Source organism: Anabas testudineus, chromosome 5 (genome assembly GCF_900324465.2).
Source record: "Anabas testudineus chromosome 5, fAnaTes1.2, whole genome shotgun sequence".
NCBI classification, from domain to species: Eukaryota; Metazoa; Chordata; class Actinopteri; order Anabantiformes; family Anabantidae; genus Anabas; species Anabas testudineus.
Genome location: NC_046614.1, coordinates 7,010,692 through 7,024,981, shown reverse-complemented (window position 1 = coordinate 7,024,981; position 14,290 = coordinate 7,010,692). Strand labels below are relative to the sequence as shown.

At 41.1% G+C, this 14,290-nt stretch overlaps 1 protein-coding gene and 3 non-coding genes across 4 annotated transcripts; 2 read left to right on the top strand and 2 right to left on the bottom strand.

The window, feature by feature from the left end:
- The first annotated feature begins 50 nt into the window (after window positions 1-50).
- Window positions 51-13,944, top strand: stimate (STIM activating enhance). Its single transcript, XM_026347313.1, is given in 10 exon segments — window positions 51-1,086; window positions 3,109-3,157; window positions 3,250-3,345; window positions 3,530-3,651; window positions 4,362-4,474; window positions 6,172-6,249; window positions 6,404-6,547; window positions 8,409-8,525; window positions 11,986-12,112; window positions 13,486-13,944. Coding segments are annotated over 10 exon segments (1,182 nt in total). The 5' UTR covers window positions 51-866; the 3' UTR covers window positions 13,602-13,944.
- trnar-acg lies at window positions 7,799-7,871 on the top strand. Its single transcript has one exon. It is a non-coding gene; the product is annotated as a tRNA-Arg (tRNA).
- On the bottom strand, window positions 10,332-10,403 carry trnae-cuc. The gene has a single exon. It is a non-coding gene; the product is annotated as a tRNA-Glu (tRNA).
- On the bottom strand, window positions 12,801-12,872 carry trnae-cuc. Its single transcript has one exon. It is a non-coding gene; the product is annotated as a tRNA-Glu (tRNA).
- Window positions 13,945-14,290: the final 346 nt, after the last annotated feature.

The following is a 14,290-nucleotide window of genomic DNA, read 5'->3' as shown; positions in this document are numbered from 1 at the left end:
CATATCCCAGCATGCAGTCTGTCATTACGCAGGTCACATGACACCACGTCTGTCAACATGAGTGGGCAATGCTGTGCAGGGAAGCAGCTGGATGTACGCGAGCCGTGACCTGTAATTCATATTAATTTTATTTGGTACAGAATAGTTTTACTTTTGTTGAAGTTAACATCTGTAGCGACAAAACCCGCACACGTTGTTTTCCAATATATGAGGAACGTTTGCCTGTTTGCTAGCTAGCATTAGCTTAATGGAACTGACTAGTTAGCTTGGGTGCTAGCTACCACTGGGTAGGGTCAGGATAGCATTTCAGTCTGCATCTTTTTTCCAAAACTATAGACGTTGTCTGTCGGTAAAAATTAACTTCGGACAGATTACCCTACGTACACTGTACGACTTGTTTAAGATGTTGTTTCACCGGTTTGTCTGAGTAGCCCACCTCTATGGATTATGTTTAGCTGGAGTTCATTAATGTTAGCTTGCACATTAGAAGATTCCAGGTCGAGCCAGGATATGTGTTTTTCTGCTGCACGAACATAACAAACCTGACATTGCCTTTTAATGTTGCAGCTAGGTCAAAGTGTATAACGTTAGAGGAGTCTGAAACTGCGTCGTGCATCATTGCAACTTCTAACCCTTGTGAGCGAGCTGCTTTAATGTCAAAACAGCTATGGCTTCGTGCACATCTAAAGCAGGAGAATGAGTGCGCAGAGGAGAGGATGCCATCATCTTCCACCGAAGGCTGTCCTGCTTAATATATCGATTAGCTGACCAACACCCGTCGGAGAGCACCGGGAAGCCCTTAGGAGTCTGTGTGAAAAGCTACTGCACTGACTTTATTAGTTCGTCTCATCCAGCTCTTCTGCCCCATGGCTGCTGTTAGTGGGGTCAGCATGTTGTCCCAGCTCGGAGACGCGGCACTCTCAGGTCCAGGAGGAGCAGGGGTGCCCGCCGTGTCCAACACGTCGCTGTCTTCCACCCCGACGTCAGGTACTGACAACCGGGGGTGCAAGAACGGCGCCTTAATGGGCTCGTTTGGGATTTTCCTGCAAGGACTTCTAGCCGTGATGGCTTTCAGCACGCTAATGTGTGAGTATGGTCAGTCAGGTATCGTATGTCAGATATCTGACACCGCCTGCTGATGTAACTGTGCAATTATCCAGTAGCATCACTTGCTTAATCAAATGCGATATTGATCACAGCTCCAGAACAGAGATGAACAACAGTGAGATAAAAGGTTTTCTGTCACTTGTAAAACCTCATCCAGGCATCCCTTCATTCAGTTCAGTCCAACACCACACCCGGTAACTTGTTGATGATAATCAGAACAACAAAGTGTTCTGATCATAAAAACATCTGCTGACTGTCAGCACTTCCCTGTTCTTCCTGATGTGCTACATAATATCTGCCCTGTCCACCTCTGGTCAAAACTTAATCTTGATAATTCCTCATAGGAAACTATTCTGTTTTCACAGTGGGGTTTTGTTTTGCAGGAAGCAGTCAGAGTTAGTTTTTTAAATGACATTAGGGGAGTAATGGCCAGTGAAAGAAGTGCTGCTTATCTAGATAAGTTCACTGGGATTGTGATGAGAGGCTGCAGCTCCAATTCAGCTGTGTTATACTGTTACACAGACAAAAAAAATCGGTCTCAGTGTTGCTTTAGAAGAGAACATTGGACAAGTTATACTAAAAGGTATACAGCCTTAGGCGATTCTTACTCATATGCTAGAATTGCTTCACAGTAAAAGGTTAATTTCACAGACTTAGTAGATACAGTTACATTTCACAGACTTAGTAGATGCAACACAGATTTTCACAGTTCTTGCTTACTTTCTCTCTGTAAATCACGCTTATGTGCTTTCTCGTCTCTGGCTGATGTGACTTTATACTGCAGGGCAGCCTCCTTCTATTTTAAAAGACAGGAAAACACTGGGAGAGGAGGAAAAAATCACACTCAGGATTCAGCTATGGTTCCATACAGTCAGTATCTGGCACCGCACTGACAGCTGTGTGACCTAATGAGAGCAGCCTTCCTTCTGTGTCCCAGCAGCCTTGCAGCAGTGAGGAATGTTCAGCATTTAGGAGCTTTTGTTTCTCAAGGCAGCTCTCTGAGCACAAGGAGTAGGCCGAAGTCTCTGCCTGTGTTCACGTTCAACCCAGATGGACGTAGGGTGTGTTTAGTCTGAAGTCACACTTGCCTAGAGCAGAAACTGAGCTCATAGTTTAACCCTCAGGAAATCTTTGGGCAACGCTACAGCATCGCTTAGAGAGGTGTGATTGTCCAGATTAGGTTCGAGAGCATCCAACTATGCATCAGTGCATGTGGCTCCATATCTGACTGACATAACATTGAATCTCTGCTGTCATGAAAAACAGAGTAGTGGGGGTGTCATGGAAAACAAGCCACTATTGTGACAAACAGCAAGAGCTCTATTTGCATTGGACATTTCAGTTCGTTCAGTGATGAGCCTTCTTGCGTAAAACCCAACAGAGTTCTTTACACTCAGGGATTAATTAAAGTGGGGAGAAACCCCATTACTTACACATCCCATACAGAGATCCAGATATGTTCATGTTACCTGGGGAATATTGGTTTGCACACGGTAGTACACTGTAGACCGTTTCCCTGCAATGTAAGGTAAAAGACCTTCTTTGTGTGTAGTTTGCTTGTGGATGAATAGCTTACTCTCCATCACTTTTTTTTAGTACCCTATTTATTTACTCGGACAGGCAAACACGAAAGAACAAGGACCTTATCTACTTCTTAAAAGATGACCTGCCCTGATAATAACTGGATTGGAATAATAGTTTCACAACTGCAGCATATGATGCTAGGCCAGGGTTGGTCTGTGCCAGTATTTCTGCTTTAACAACATATTGCACTTGCTCATATCTGGTTCCTCAACAACAAGCTAAACCACAAATTTAGCATGTGTCATGCACTGCATAGAAACTCATAGGTCATTTAAGATAATAAATGTGTCACTTAGATTTAAATTTGGACTAAAGAAGTAATCTTCTATAAGATACACTGACTGTCCATTTAACAGCTCACATGAAGGTTGTATCATAGCTAAATGATTTTATTGTGTATACTTGTGTCCACCACAGTGAAACGTTTCAGGGAGCCCAAACATGAGAGGAGGCCCTGGAGGATCTGGTAAGGCAGCTGAGTCCATTTAAATTCATTTCTGCAAAGGTATCAAATAAATCCTGCCTCTGAGGCTCGTTAACTGTCCTGTCTCTCTGCAGGTTCCTGGACACCTCAAAACAGGCCATAGGGATGTTGTTCATTCACTTTGCTAACGTCTACTTGTCAGGCCTCACAGAAGAGGATCCCTGCTCATTGTGAGTCACTGATATAAATGACTGTTCTCAGAGTTACGTGATTCTCTATGTTACTGATACCTTATTAGGAAACTCTGTTAAAGTTAGCATTACTAATCCTTGTAGAGTGTTGAATTGTAGCTATTCCACCATCCTTTAGGAAAGCTCTGACTGTTAATTCACGTGACATTCACTTCTCTCCCAGATACCTCATCAACTTTCTGTTAGACGCTTCTCTGGGCATGTTGCTCATCTATGCTGGTGTGAGAGTGGTTAGTGCAATTGTGGAGTGGAGACAATGGGACTCTCTGCGTTTCGGAGAATACGGTGAGGACCATGGGTGCATCCTAACTACTGTAATTGCTTCCACATTTCAGTCACCTCTTACTTTTCCGTCACATCTTAGTCCCTTCCACTAGGAGGAGTAGGGATACAAGGAATAGATGTGAGGAGAGGAAACTAGGAAATAGGTTTTTCATATTATATGTTCATATTCACATATATTGTACAATGTATATAGAAAGTATTCGTGATGAATGAAGAAGTTTTTCTTCTTAAATGTGGATCTGAAAACAAATATTGATTAGTTCTTTTATGTGTCTAATTTATTATAAAAATTTGGTGCATATGGTGTCAGGTCAATCCAATGATATTCAGCATTCAGTCACTTGCATTTTTCTAATAGTTTGTTAGACTTCTCTGAACAAAGGTCTTGAGTATCCTTAAGTATCAACTTTCAGGTTGAACAAGGACCAATAAAAAAAAGGGAACTGGAACCTGCCCCATGTGTTAATGGTGAAATGGGAGCACATTCCTAAAAATTCTGAAATGCCCAGTGGAGGGCAGCAACTGTCCACACCACTGTAATCCACTCCATCTTACATTGCCAGTTTGTTCTTAGCTTGACACAAGAGCAGAGTTTGTCTATCACGAATGCAGTGAAGAATGGTAATCATCTGTGCTGCAGATTTGAATTACTAAAATATATTTCTTACAATTGTTTGTCGTCTCTTTTTCCTCTGTGTGTGTGTGTGTAGGAGAACCAGTGCAGTGCACAGCGTGGTTGGGCCAGTGTATCCTCTACATCCTCATAATGATGTTTGAAAAAGTCCTTATCATGCCGGTCCTGCTTATGCCCCAGTGGAAAAAGGTCAGATTAAAATAATAAATATTTGAAAAGTGAGCAGGTGAAATAAGTGCCCATTAATTCCATATTTATCATTTCTAATTCAGCATGAATTCCCAATAATTGAAAGGCAAGCATTGCTCTCCAGAGCTGTGATTAACTTGCTTTCTGACTTAAGCAGATAGTATGTGGGCTAAAGAATTTTTAACACAGAGAAGCCCTGCCTGTCTCTCACTTGCCTTTATTTGTTTCACTTAAAAATGGATGGGTTTTGTGTTAGCTCCCTAAAGATACAGGTTTAATCAACAAAGAGAACTGTAGGAGTGCCTTTCTAAATTGATTTCAAGTCAAACTTTGTGGGTTTGGACATCATCCACCTCTCAGCTACAACATGTAGAGGGTCCAGCTCCACCCCCAGAACAGAGCCAGGCCTCCTGATCAGTTTGACCAGTCTGTTAGTGTCTGCCACCTTCACGTTGCGGCACCAGCAGACCACAGCATAGAAGCCTTAGTTCTTTGTTCAGTCCTACACACTACAAACACTACATCCTACACCTGCGAAGTCATCAGAAAACTTCTAAGGATGGCAGGACTCTGAGTTGTACCTGAAGTCTAAGGTGTACTGGGGGAAGAGAAATGGAGACAGAACCTATTTATGGAATCTATAGAAAATATTATTAAATTTATTGTTCCGGTCCATAGTCCCCTCAGTCACCTGGCTACTGGACCAGTGATGGTCATCATGTCCCTCCACACCTCCCTGGTGTTGTTATGTTAAAGGCTTTGTTCTAGTTTCCTCCTGTAAGCCTCCTTCCCCTCCCTGATCCTGACAGATGGCAGTCTCTGGACCCTCCTCGCTCCCCCCCCTGTTACTTGCCTTCTTTTTTCATTCAGGATAGCTTTGATGTCTTGAGTGACCCAGGGCTTGTTGTTGGGAAAGCATTGAATAGTTTCCGTGGGCACATGGGTGTCCACATAGTATTTGATGTAGTCTGATGCAGTCTGTCAGTCTGGCCCCCTCTGTCCACCTCTTTATGGTTTTAATGGTGGCAGGCTGCCTTGAACCAAAGGTGTGCATTGTGGAAGGTGATGTACGAAGTTGTGATCTGACTTTCCCAGAGGGGGGAGGGCAGTGGAGCTGTAGGCATCTTTAACATTTGCATATATCAGGTCCAGTGTCCTCTCCCCGCTGGTGGGACAGCTCACAAACTGGGTAAATGTAGGAAGTGTCTTGGTGAGGGTGGCGTAGTTAAAGTCTCCAGAGATCATAAAGAAGGCGTCAGGGTGTCTGGTCTGCCGACTGGAGGTGACCGTCTGAATGACGTCACACACAGCAGTGACGTTAGTGGATGGAGGAAGGTAAACGATTAATGTGGTGTTTGAAAACTCTCTGGGCAAATAATATGGATGGAGTCCCTCAGCCAGCAGTTCAATGAAAACTGGAAACCGTCTGTATTGACACTTGAGTCTGGGATAGCATCATGCAGCCACGTCTCTGTGAAACACATCAGGCTACATTCATCTTTTGAGATTTTCTCTTATTTCCTTTCTGATGATGATTGGTACAGTATGTTCTGGCAAATTCTGTTGATTTCCACCGGACTCTCCTTCCATTTAAAGAAATGATATCACATTTGAAAGGCGAGGTGTGCTGTCTGTGGTGCTGTGTGTGCTTATGTCTGCTCTTGTGTGTTTGTTGTGTGTGTTTATTGGTGTTGCAGCTGGCTCTCCTCAACCACATAAAGAACCCTGACCTGGAGCTGGCCATCGCCATGCTCATCGTTCCGTTCTTCGTCAATGTAAGTCTGCTGTTCAAATGTGTTTTCTGTGGACACTGATTTTATAGCCCAAGCCATACTAATCCCACATATGTTGTGGTTACATACGTTGGCTATCGTCTTGTTCCACATGATGAAACATCTTTCCCTACAGTGTTCTGTGTGCTTCCTTTAGGCCCTCATGTTCTGGGTGGTAGATAATTTCCTAATGAAGAAGCACAGAACAAAAGCAAAGTTGGAGGAGAGAGAGGAAGACTCACGGGGGAACAGCAAGGTGCGCTACAGAAGAGCTCTGTCCCATGACGACTCGGAGTCAGAGGCAAGTCTCACTGTAGGAACGTTAGGCATCGCAAGAGATGACTAGCTATACATTGTCAGTTTTTATTAATAAAACATGCTTACGGTAATTGAAGCTGCATTAATATCCATTGGCGTTAAATTACATGCAGCTCCTCCCTTCTCTTTCTTCACTCTCTTCTGATTTGAAACTCTGTCTCACTATGAGTTGTTTTTGTCTCATATTCAGCAGCTACACTTTGTATTTTTAGTGCAATAATTTAATTAATGTTGTGGGTTTTGAATTTCAGATGAAGTGCAGAATTCAGTTCTTTGAAAACCTGCATTTCACAAAATCTGGTTGACAGTTAACAGATGAGGGTGTTTGACTTTGTCACTTTTGACAGTTTGTTTATTTATTTTTTGTATTAATTGAAGCTTGTCGTCCATTCCTGACTGTTGAGTCTGCTGTTGTATACCGACAGGTGGTGCTCATTCTCTCTGCAGCTTTGTTCATAAACACTGTGTCTTCCCCTCGATGGATGGACTTCAAAAACGAACTTTCACCCAACTTTGTTAGGTTTATTCTTTGAATGTTTTCTTCTGGATTGAGATGCAGTTCAAGTAACAAAAATGAACTCAAGGTACATCAGAGTTGTACTTAAGTACAGAGTATGAGTAAATGTACTTACTTTCCACCAGTTGGTATTTGAAGATTATCATGCACAGTTCTCCATGATTAGACATTCGTGCCTTGTCTACTTGTTGGAGTTGGCAGCTGCTGGTAATGAATGAATCTACTCATTTGCTACAAGTGTTGATGATTAATAATTCCACCATGCTTCACTTCCCTTTTAACTGCCGTTGAACAGGCTGTTAAACATGTGATATTGTTTTTCTTCCTGTTGTTGGATAATGCGGCACAGATGAAAAGTGAGGATCAGATAGAAAGTCAAATGGAAGTAATCAGGTATGCAGGTTTTGGTTTTTGGCTGCTGAGCTGTCCTTTTCTACCCAGTGGCAGTTTGAGCAACAGTGTTCATTTTGCAACGTGTTAATAAGTATTTACAGAACAGAGAAGTGTAAAGCTGCTCTGCATTGCATTTGATTGTCTGAATTGCGACAGAAGTGCAGACAAAAACTAGCCTCATGTTTTGTTTCACTTCCTGTTTGCATGCTGCAGCTACCCTCAGAGAGCATGCTTTCAGCACTGCTCTAAGCTGTGGGGGGGGGGGATGGGCTGAGCTCTGCTGAAGCACATGTATTGGTTTCAGCAGCAGCATACTGGCATGGTGGGCCAGTGGCGCAATGGATAACGCGTCTGACTACGGATCAGAAGATTCTAGGTTCGACTCCTGGCTGGCTCGTCTAGCTTTTTTATAACCCAAAAGAAGTCATTGATTTATATCTGACTGAAAACCTGCAGTAGCTGCTGTTAACTATCTAGTTAGCTAACATTTTATGTTTTAGTGTGAAGAATGTTCCTGTATACAGAGACACAGTTTAGTAGAGACATCAAGTATGATTTTTTTTATGTATAAAGTGTTTTCTTATTGCACATTTAGTGCACATGAGGGTTAGTCATAGAATGTCTGAGTGATTTTGATCGAGTGGTGTAGATTCACATGGACCAAGATATAAAAACAATATCATGACCTTCCTGTGGGTAAAAATGCTAAAGAAAGTTGATTTACTTTAAAGGAACAGTCCACCACTTTTAAATGTGAAGCTAGATGTGCCTGTGATTCATCCAAGCTTTAATATACCTAAACAGAAAATGCAAAGAAAGATATGTCAGTTTATCAGTTTGTGAGAGACTATAGTTCTGTATGGATTCATAGTTTTACTATGAACCTGTGTCCCATATATGCTACTCAATCCCGTCTCTCTGTCTTGTTTCTTAGATCCTTTTCTCAGCGGATGATGAAATGGATGAGTCAGATGAGGACGACATTCGTCGGCTCACAGGACTAAAGGCGGTTAAAAAGAAAAAGCTTCGCATGGGCATCACTGTTTGACCTGTATGTCTAGCTGAGTTGCTGCGATCACATTTCCTCTGGTAGCTCTTCACCACACAGACCCACATACATTTCCTGTAACCTTACAGATCAACCTTGGGAGGACGCAATCTTTTCAAACATAGGATGGACTCTGATGACAGAAGTGGACTGTAGTTGGCTTCCCTTTACTGTTGCCTTCTGGAGAAATTCTGCATAAACTCTGTCTATTCTGGATTTATATTTAACACACTGGGAGATATGTTTGCAGTTAATGAGGTACTTGGGATCACTGTTGCATTTTGATATAGCATTCCTTGGTGAATGTTATACTAAAGACACTTTTTGGGGAAAAGAATTCTACCATGAACAAACGTTATACTGTTAAATCCTATATGTGAGTGTAAAAAGAAAAAAATGATAACACTGGTTTAATACTGTTTGGAATACAGTGGCTGTGTGTATGTAATTGTGATGTTGTGGTCCAGGATCAGCTCAGTTGGACAAATCCGAAAGGCCACAACAGAACCAAACATCACGCAAACAATACTGTCCAAAGAGTTGGTTACATTTCATGTTATAACATGTCACTGAAAGTGATTGTATTCCAAACTTTATCCTTTTGTTTTCTTATGTAGATGTACCACCATGGCCTGTGGTGTGTGTGTGTGTGTGTGTGTGTGTATATGAGTGCGTGTGTGTGTGCGCGTCAGTGTTTGAATGACCAACTTTAACACCTTGCAGCACAGTTACACACGTTACTACTGTATTGTATTTAATGTTATAGGTGTCAGGGGAAGCACACTGACGCTTGCAGCGACCTCCTTTTCTCACCTTTTTAGCTTTTCAATTCATAGGACTGAAAGTACAACACTGCACCAACTTTCAAAATATCAGCTCAGCCAGTCTGTAGGCACAAAATTGCAGTTTGTCTTTGCCCACGATGTGCTCCGACTGTGTTCTTTGTCTTTGGCGGTCTTTTGTCTCTTTTTAAATTGCTGTTGTTTTTTTGTGTTAATATACGTCGTACATTTTAAGTGTTATTTTCAGGCCAAAAAGGTGACTATGCTTGTTCCTCAAGTGTTCTTTATTCCTTCACTTCAACAGGGAGAGTTGATATGGGAACCATTTCTTGCACAATTTCCCATTTATCAGAGCTTTCATCTTTCCTTTTTGTGTTTTGTGGGACTTTTCTGTTATAATAATGTGCCTGAGTGAAATTACCAGCAGGTGTTTTGTTTGTTTTATTTTGTCTTCTGTGTTTTTTTTACCCAGAGCTCAAAAACTTCAGGCGTGTGACAGCATTCAGCAGGCTCTGATGTTAAGAATGTGACATGTATAGACCTCTAAACTGTTAAGTGACTGTGCACCAGTTGAGAGAAGGTGTGTGTGTGTGTGTGTGTGTGTGTGTTTTTTAATGTGTGTGCATGCCACTTTATATATACAGTACAACTGTATGTACGGGCCTGTGCTGGATGCATGTGTGCATAGTTTGTGTGTCTGGCGGTTCTCTGTCAAGTAAACGAAGGGTGATGTGGGCAGTGATGAGTGCTGGTCATGGTTTCACGATGATGTGTTTGGTATACTGGCAAGGAATAAAACACAGCATTTTAACGGAAAGCAAAGGGCAGATTCTTGCAGCAGTCGTTGTAATGCTCTCCTCAGTCAGAACAAAAAGGGGTTTCATATTTTGGACAGTGATACTACTAGATGAGTAAAAAGACAAGTGATGGAGATAAATTAAAATTATAAATGCATTTCCAATAAAGGATGTAATATGCTAAATCTTGCAACGATGTGTGTCTATGATGAAGAAAATCACAAAACAAGTTCCCTGACCGGGAATCGAACCCGGGCCGCGGCGGTGAGAGCGCCGAATCCTAACCACTAGACCACCAGGGAGCGTGGTGGAGCGGGCAGAGCCGCCCGAACAAGTGGCTCCAGACGATTATTTTACGAAGATATTAATTGTCATAAAAGATTGTAGCCCTGTCACAAACACACCGTAGATACATGAAGGTGCTGTTGCAATTACTGTGGACAGAACAGATCCGGGTCACACTGAGCTGCTGCACCTTGATGACATTACTACAGGAACTACACAGGAACACATTTAGCGTCGACAGTCATGATCATCCTTGAAGCTGGTAAAAATACATCACATACGCACTTACGTCAATTTTCCATTTACAACTTGAACGTGCGTGCTGTGATGTCACCCTCTGTGTGACATAAGCCTATCATTTGAGGTGTTTTCTTGTCCCCCATCACCCCCTGCTTTATAAAAGTGCGCTGTGAGAACATTATTTTATTGTGATGGATGATAAAACTGGACATCTGAACACATTCAGTAGGTATAATTACACACACTTGAGATGGGAGACTGAGTGTTTTTCATTACTTCAAATGTGTCACCTTAGTGATGTTGGTAAGATTATCTTGGCACTGTGATGTTCAAGAAAAAATGAGTGGTGAGTCAGTTTGTCCATCATTGCTCGGGTTAACGCCTCAGTCTTCGGATGTGATGCCAAGTTTTATGACCACTATTGCCTAATCTGTTTGCTTGCATGTTCTAACCTAAATACAGTAACCCAGTCATTAAGAGGATCAAGTAACACAAAAAACACCAAATGTAGACAAAAGAATACCTCAAGGGGAGTTTCACTTAAAATGCAAGTTAAATCAATAAAATACCAGCTAAATTACACTTCTACAGAGGCTGCCAAATGATTTAAAGAGAAATAAATACATATATAAATATACAAATGTAGAAATATATAAATGATATTAATTAATGTGTTTATATGTCAACATTTATTGATTTACTTGGTCATTTGCTAATTCAATTGGTTGTCCTAACCCCAGGCTAAAGTAGGATGTGTTTGTTTTTGTCATTTTTCATCCTCCATACAAACACTCTTTATCCAAATTTAGACCTTTATGGGCAAAAATATTTAAAAAATTTATTAGACAGTTTCTTAACAATCTGACAACACTTTTTAAAAGATCAAATCAATGTGTGGCTGTGTTCAAGCAGAGAGACCTCTGCTGTAGGGAGGAGGCAGACAGCTACTCGTGTTGTGGTCTGAATTATCAGCTGTTGACCTGTAAGCTTATCGTAAGAGATGGAAGTCCCATTCCAGCTGTTCCATCCCTCACGTCACACCTAATAATACACACTGACAACAGGCGGAGTGAAGGTAGGGGGTATGACTGACTCACTGAGACTCACTGAGACTCACTGAGACCAGGACTATATATAATGTCCAGCTTGCTGGGAGACAAAGACACACACTAGAATAACAACCAGTGGACAGAGTGTCTGTGGAAACGAGACACTAACTTCAATCACTATGTCACAGGTAGGTTTTATAATGTCAAATATGTTGTTTTAATTGTTTATAGAACTCGAACACAGAACTTAAGGCATGACTGTAATTTAATTTTTATCGCCTGTATCTTTCATGTACTTCTTTCTGTACAGCAGCCAGGTGAAGTGAAGAAGAAGAAGAGACCTCCAGTGAAGGAGGAGGATTTGAAAGGGGCTCGTAGTAAATTGGGACTGAAGGGTGAGGTCAAGAGTAAAACCTATGAGGTCATGATGGAGTGTGGTGAGTAAACTCTTAAATGAATATTACTTTCCTACACGTAAACACAAGGCAAGCGACATTAAACCATGTGACATATTAATACTAATGTCTGTAAAGACATTTTATTTTTCTGTTCTTCTAAATGTAATCCATATCCACTGAAACACTGTTTTCTTTATTCCTGCTTGGCCTGTAGGCCTTGAATGTCTTCTACTGAATAGTAGATAATTAACTATCTCACTTCACTGGCTAAATGAAGAAGCTCAAACTAACACTGTGAGTAATACGATATGGATTTGTGACTGTATCAGTATGCTGTGCTATTTGGCCTCTTCTATGGAGGACAAATAGGCCCTAAATCAATTCATAAATGTACACAGAAATTAAAAGATATATATTTTACTATTTACTACTATTTACTATATTTATATTTTTGGATAATATTTTAATTATTGTATTAAATGACAAATGAATCAATCTAAACTTAGAAATAAATAAATACTTGAATTAAGCCAGTCCGGCAGGGAGATTTAAGTAGACGTAAGTGTAATTTAATAATAAAATGTAGTGACCTGTAGCTAAACTACCAACCCTAGTTTCAACTACACAGCTTGACCTGTATATGATACATATGTAGATTATAAATAAACTGTACATTCAGATCTATTTTCTACACATTCATTTCATTAAAGTTTCATTAAAAAATTAGTTCCCTGACCGGGAATCGAACCCGGGCCGCGGCGGTGAGAGCGCCGAATCCTAACCACTAGACCACCAGGGACACAGTGTCTTGTGTAGCAGGGCATTATTTTTGAAATGAGGATAGCTAAACTCCAGGTTGTAGTCTGTCCTTAGCTGGTGTTCTCACTGCCTCTTTTTATAGGTTGCATCAAGTTGACCTTTGCTCATTCCTGTTTTACTGAAAAGCCTGTGACCCCTCGGAATCAGGGTCAGCATGGTTACTGATTGATGGCTTCGGTCTAAGTGCAGATTTGTGACATAGATCTACACATGATACCATTTCGGTATCAATAACAGTAAATAGTACAGTTCACAGGTGTTGCCAGATTATTAGGGCAAATTAAAAAGGAAACCAAAAGAGACTTATTTTTGCAGCATTACACAGTACGATACTATTCATTAACACACTTCAAGTCCATTCTTGCCCGTATTAAAGTTGATCCTTTCTTAATTAACTTGTCATTGAGTCGCTCGAACATGCCCTTTGAAATGGGTCTGTACAAATATCATCTTAAACAGGTTTATATTTATGTGACCCCATCTGTTCCCAACTAGGAGTCCTCACACACATCCCCATTTAGAATAGTGATTAGTTATTAGGGAGGATTAGTCACCTGGTGTAAGGAGACATATTTTTGTCTGTCTGTTTTCAGAGCGTATGGGTAAAGTGGCTCCATCTGTGTTCAGTGGCGTGAGGATGGGGACAGAGACGGCCCTGGACAAGCCTGCTGCTGCCAAAGCTCCTGGAGGCAGCGTGTTCAGCAAGTAGATAGCGGTGAGGGAACACACGATCCAGTGTTTCCTTTTAGTGAGTTGGAGGCATGGCTGAACATTAAGGATTCCAAAGTGTGTTTTACTTTAACGCTTTAAATGAAAAGTTTGTGGACTTTAAGAGAGGAAATAGACTAATGTGTGTGGGTGTGGGTAGTGTGTCTTGACATTGCTGCCATGTAAGCAGTCATTGTACTTTGCTGTTTGCGCAGTGCACCACACTTGGCTTAGATTTGGTTATGTAGCTGATGATTAGCTGATGAGTTATTGACTTATTTGTTTTGTTTATCATCATTTTTGTACCTGTCCACCTGTCCTAAATAAATTATTTCCCCCCTCTACCCAAAATGAATGGGTTTTGTTTGTATGTCTGTGATGATTCTCAGTCATCCAGGTGAAGGCAACTGAACTTTCTTCTTGTTCTTCTTGTACATGGAAGAAGTGAACTAACTAAATCAAATTCACCAGGTATTTACCAATGACTCACCAAATGGAGGACAGATTGCAGCCCTGTGTGTTTACTTATAAACAGTGTTTGTTCACCAGAGAGGCAGAAGTACAAATACACAACCACGTTAAAGTAAATCTACATTTGTGGAGCAACTGATCAGCATCAACTGGTCAACATGTTTTTCTGTGCAATGAACATTGATTTTCAAAAGAAACCTTGTAGTCAAGTTTATTTAT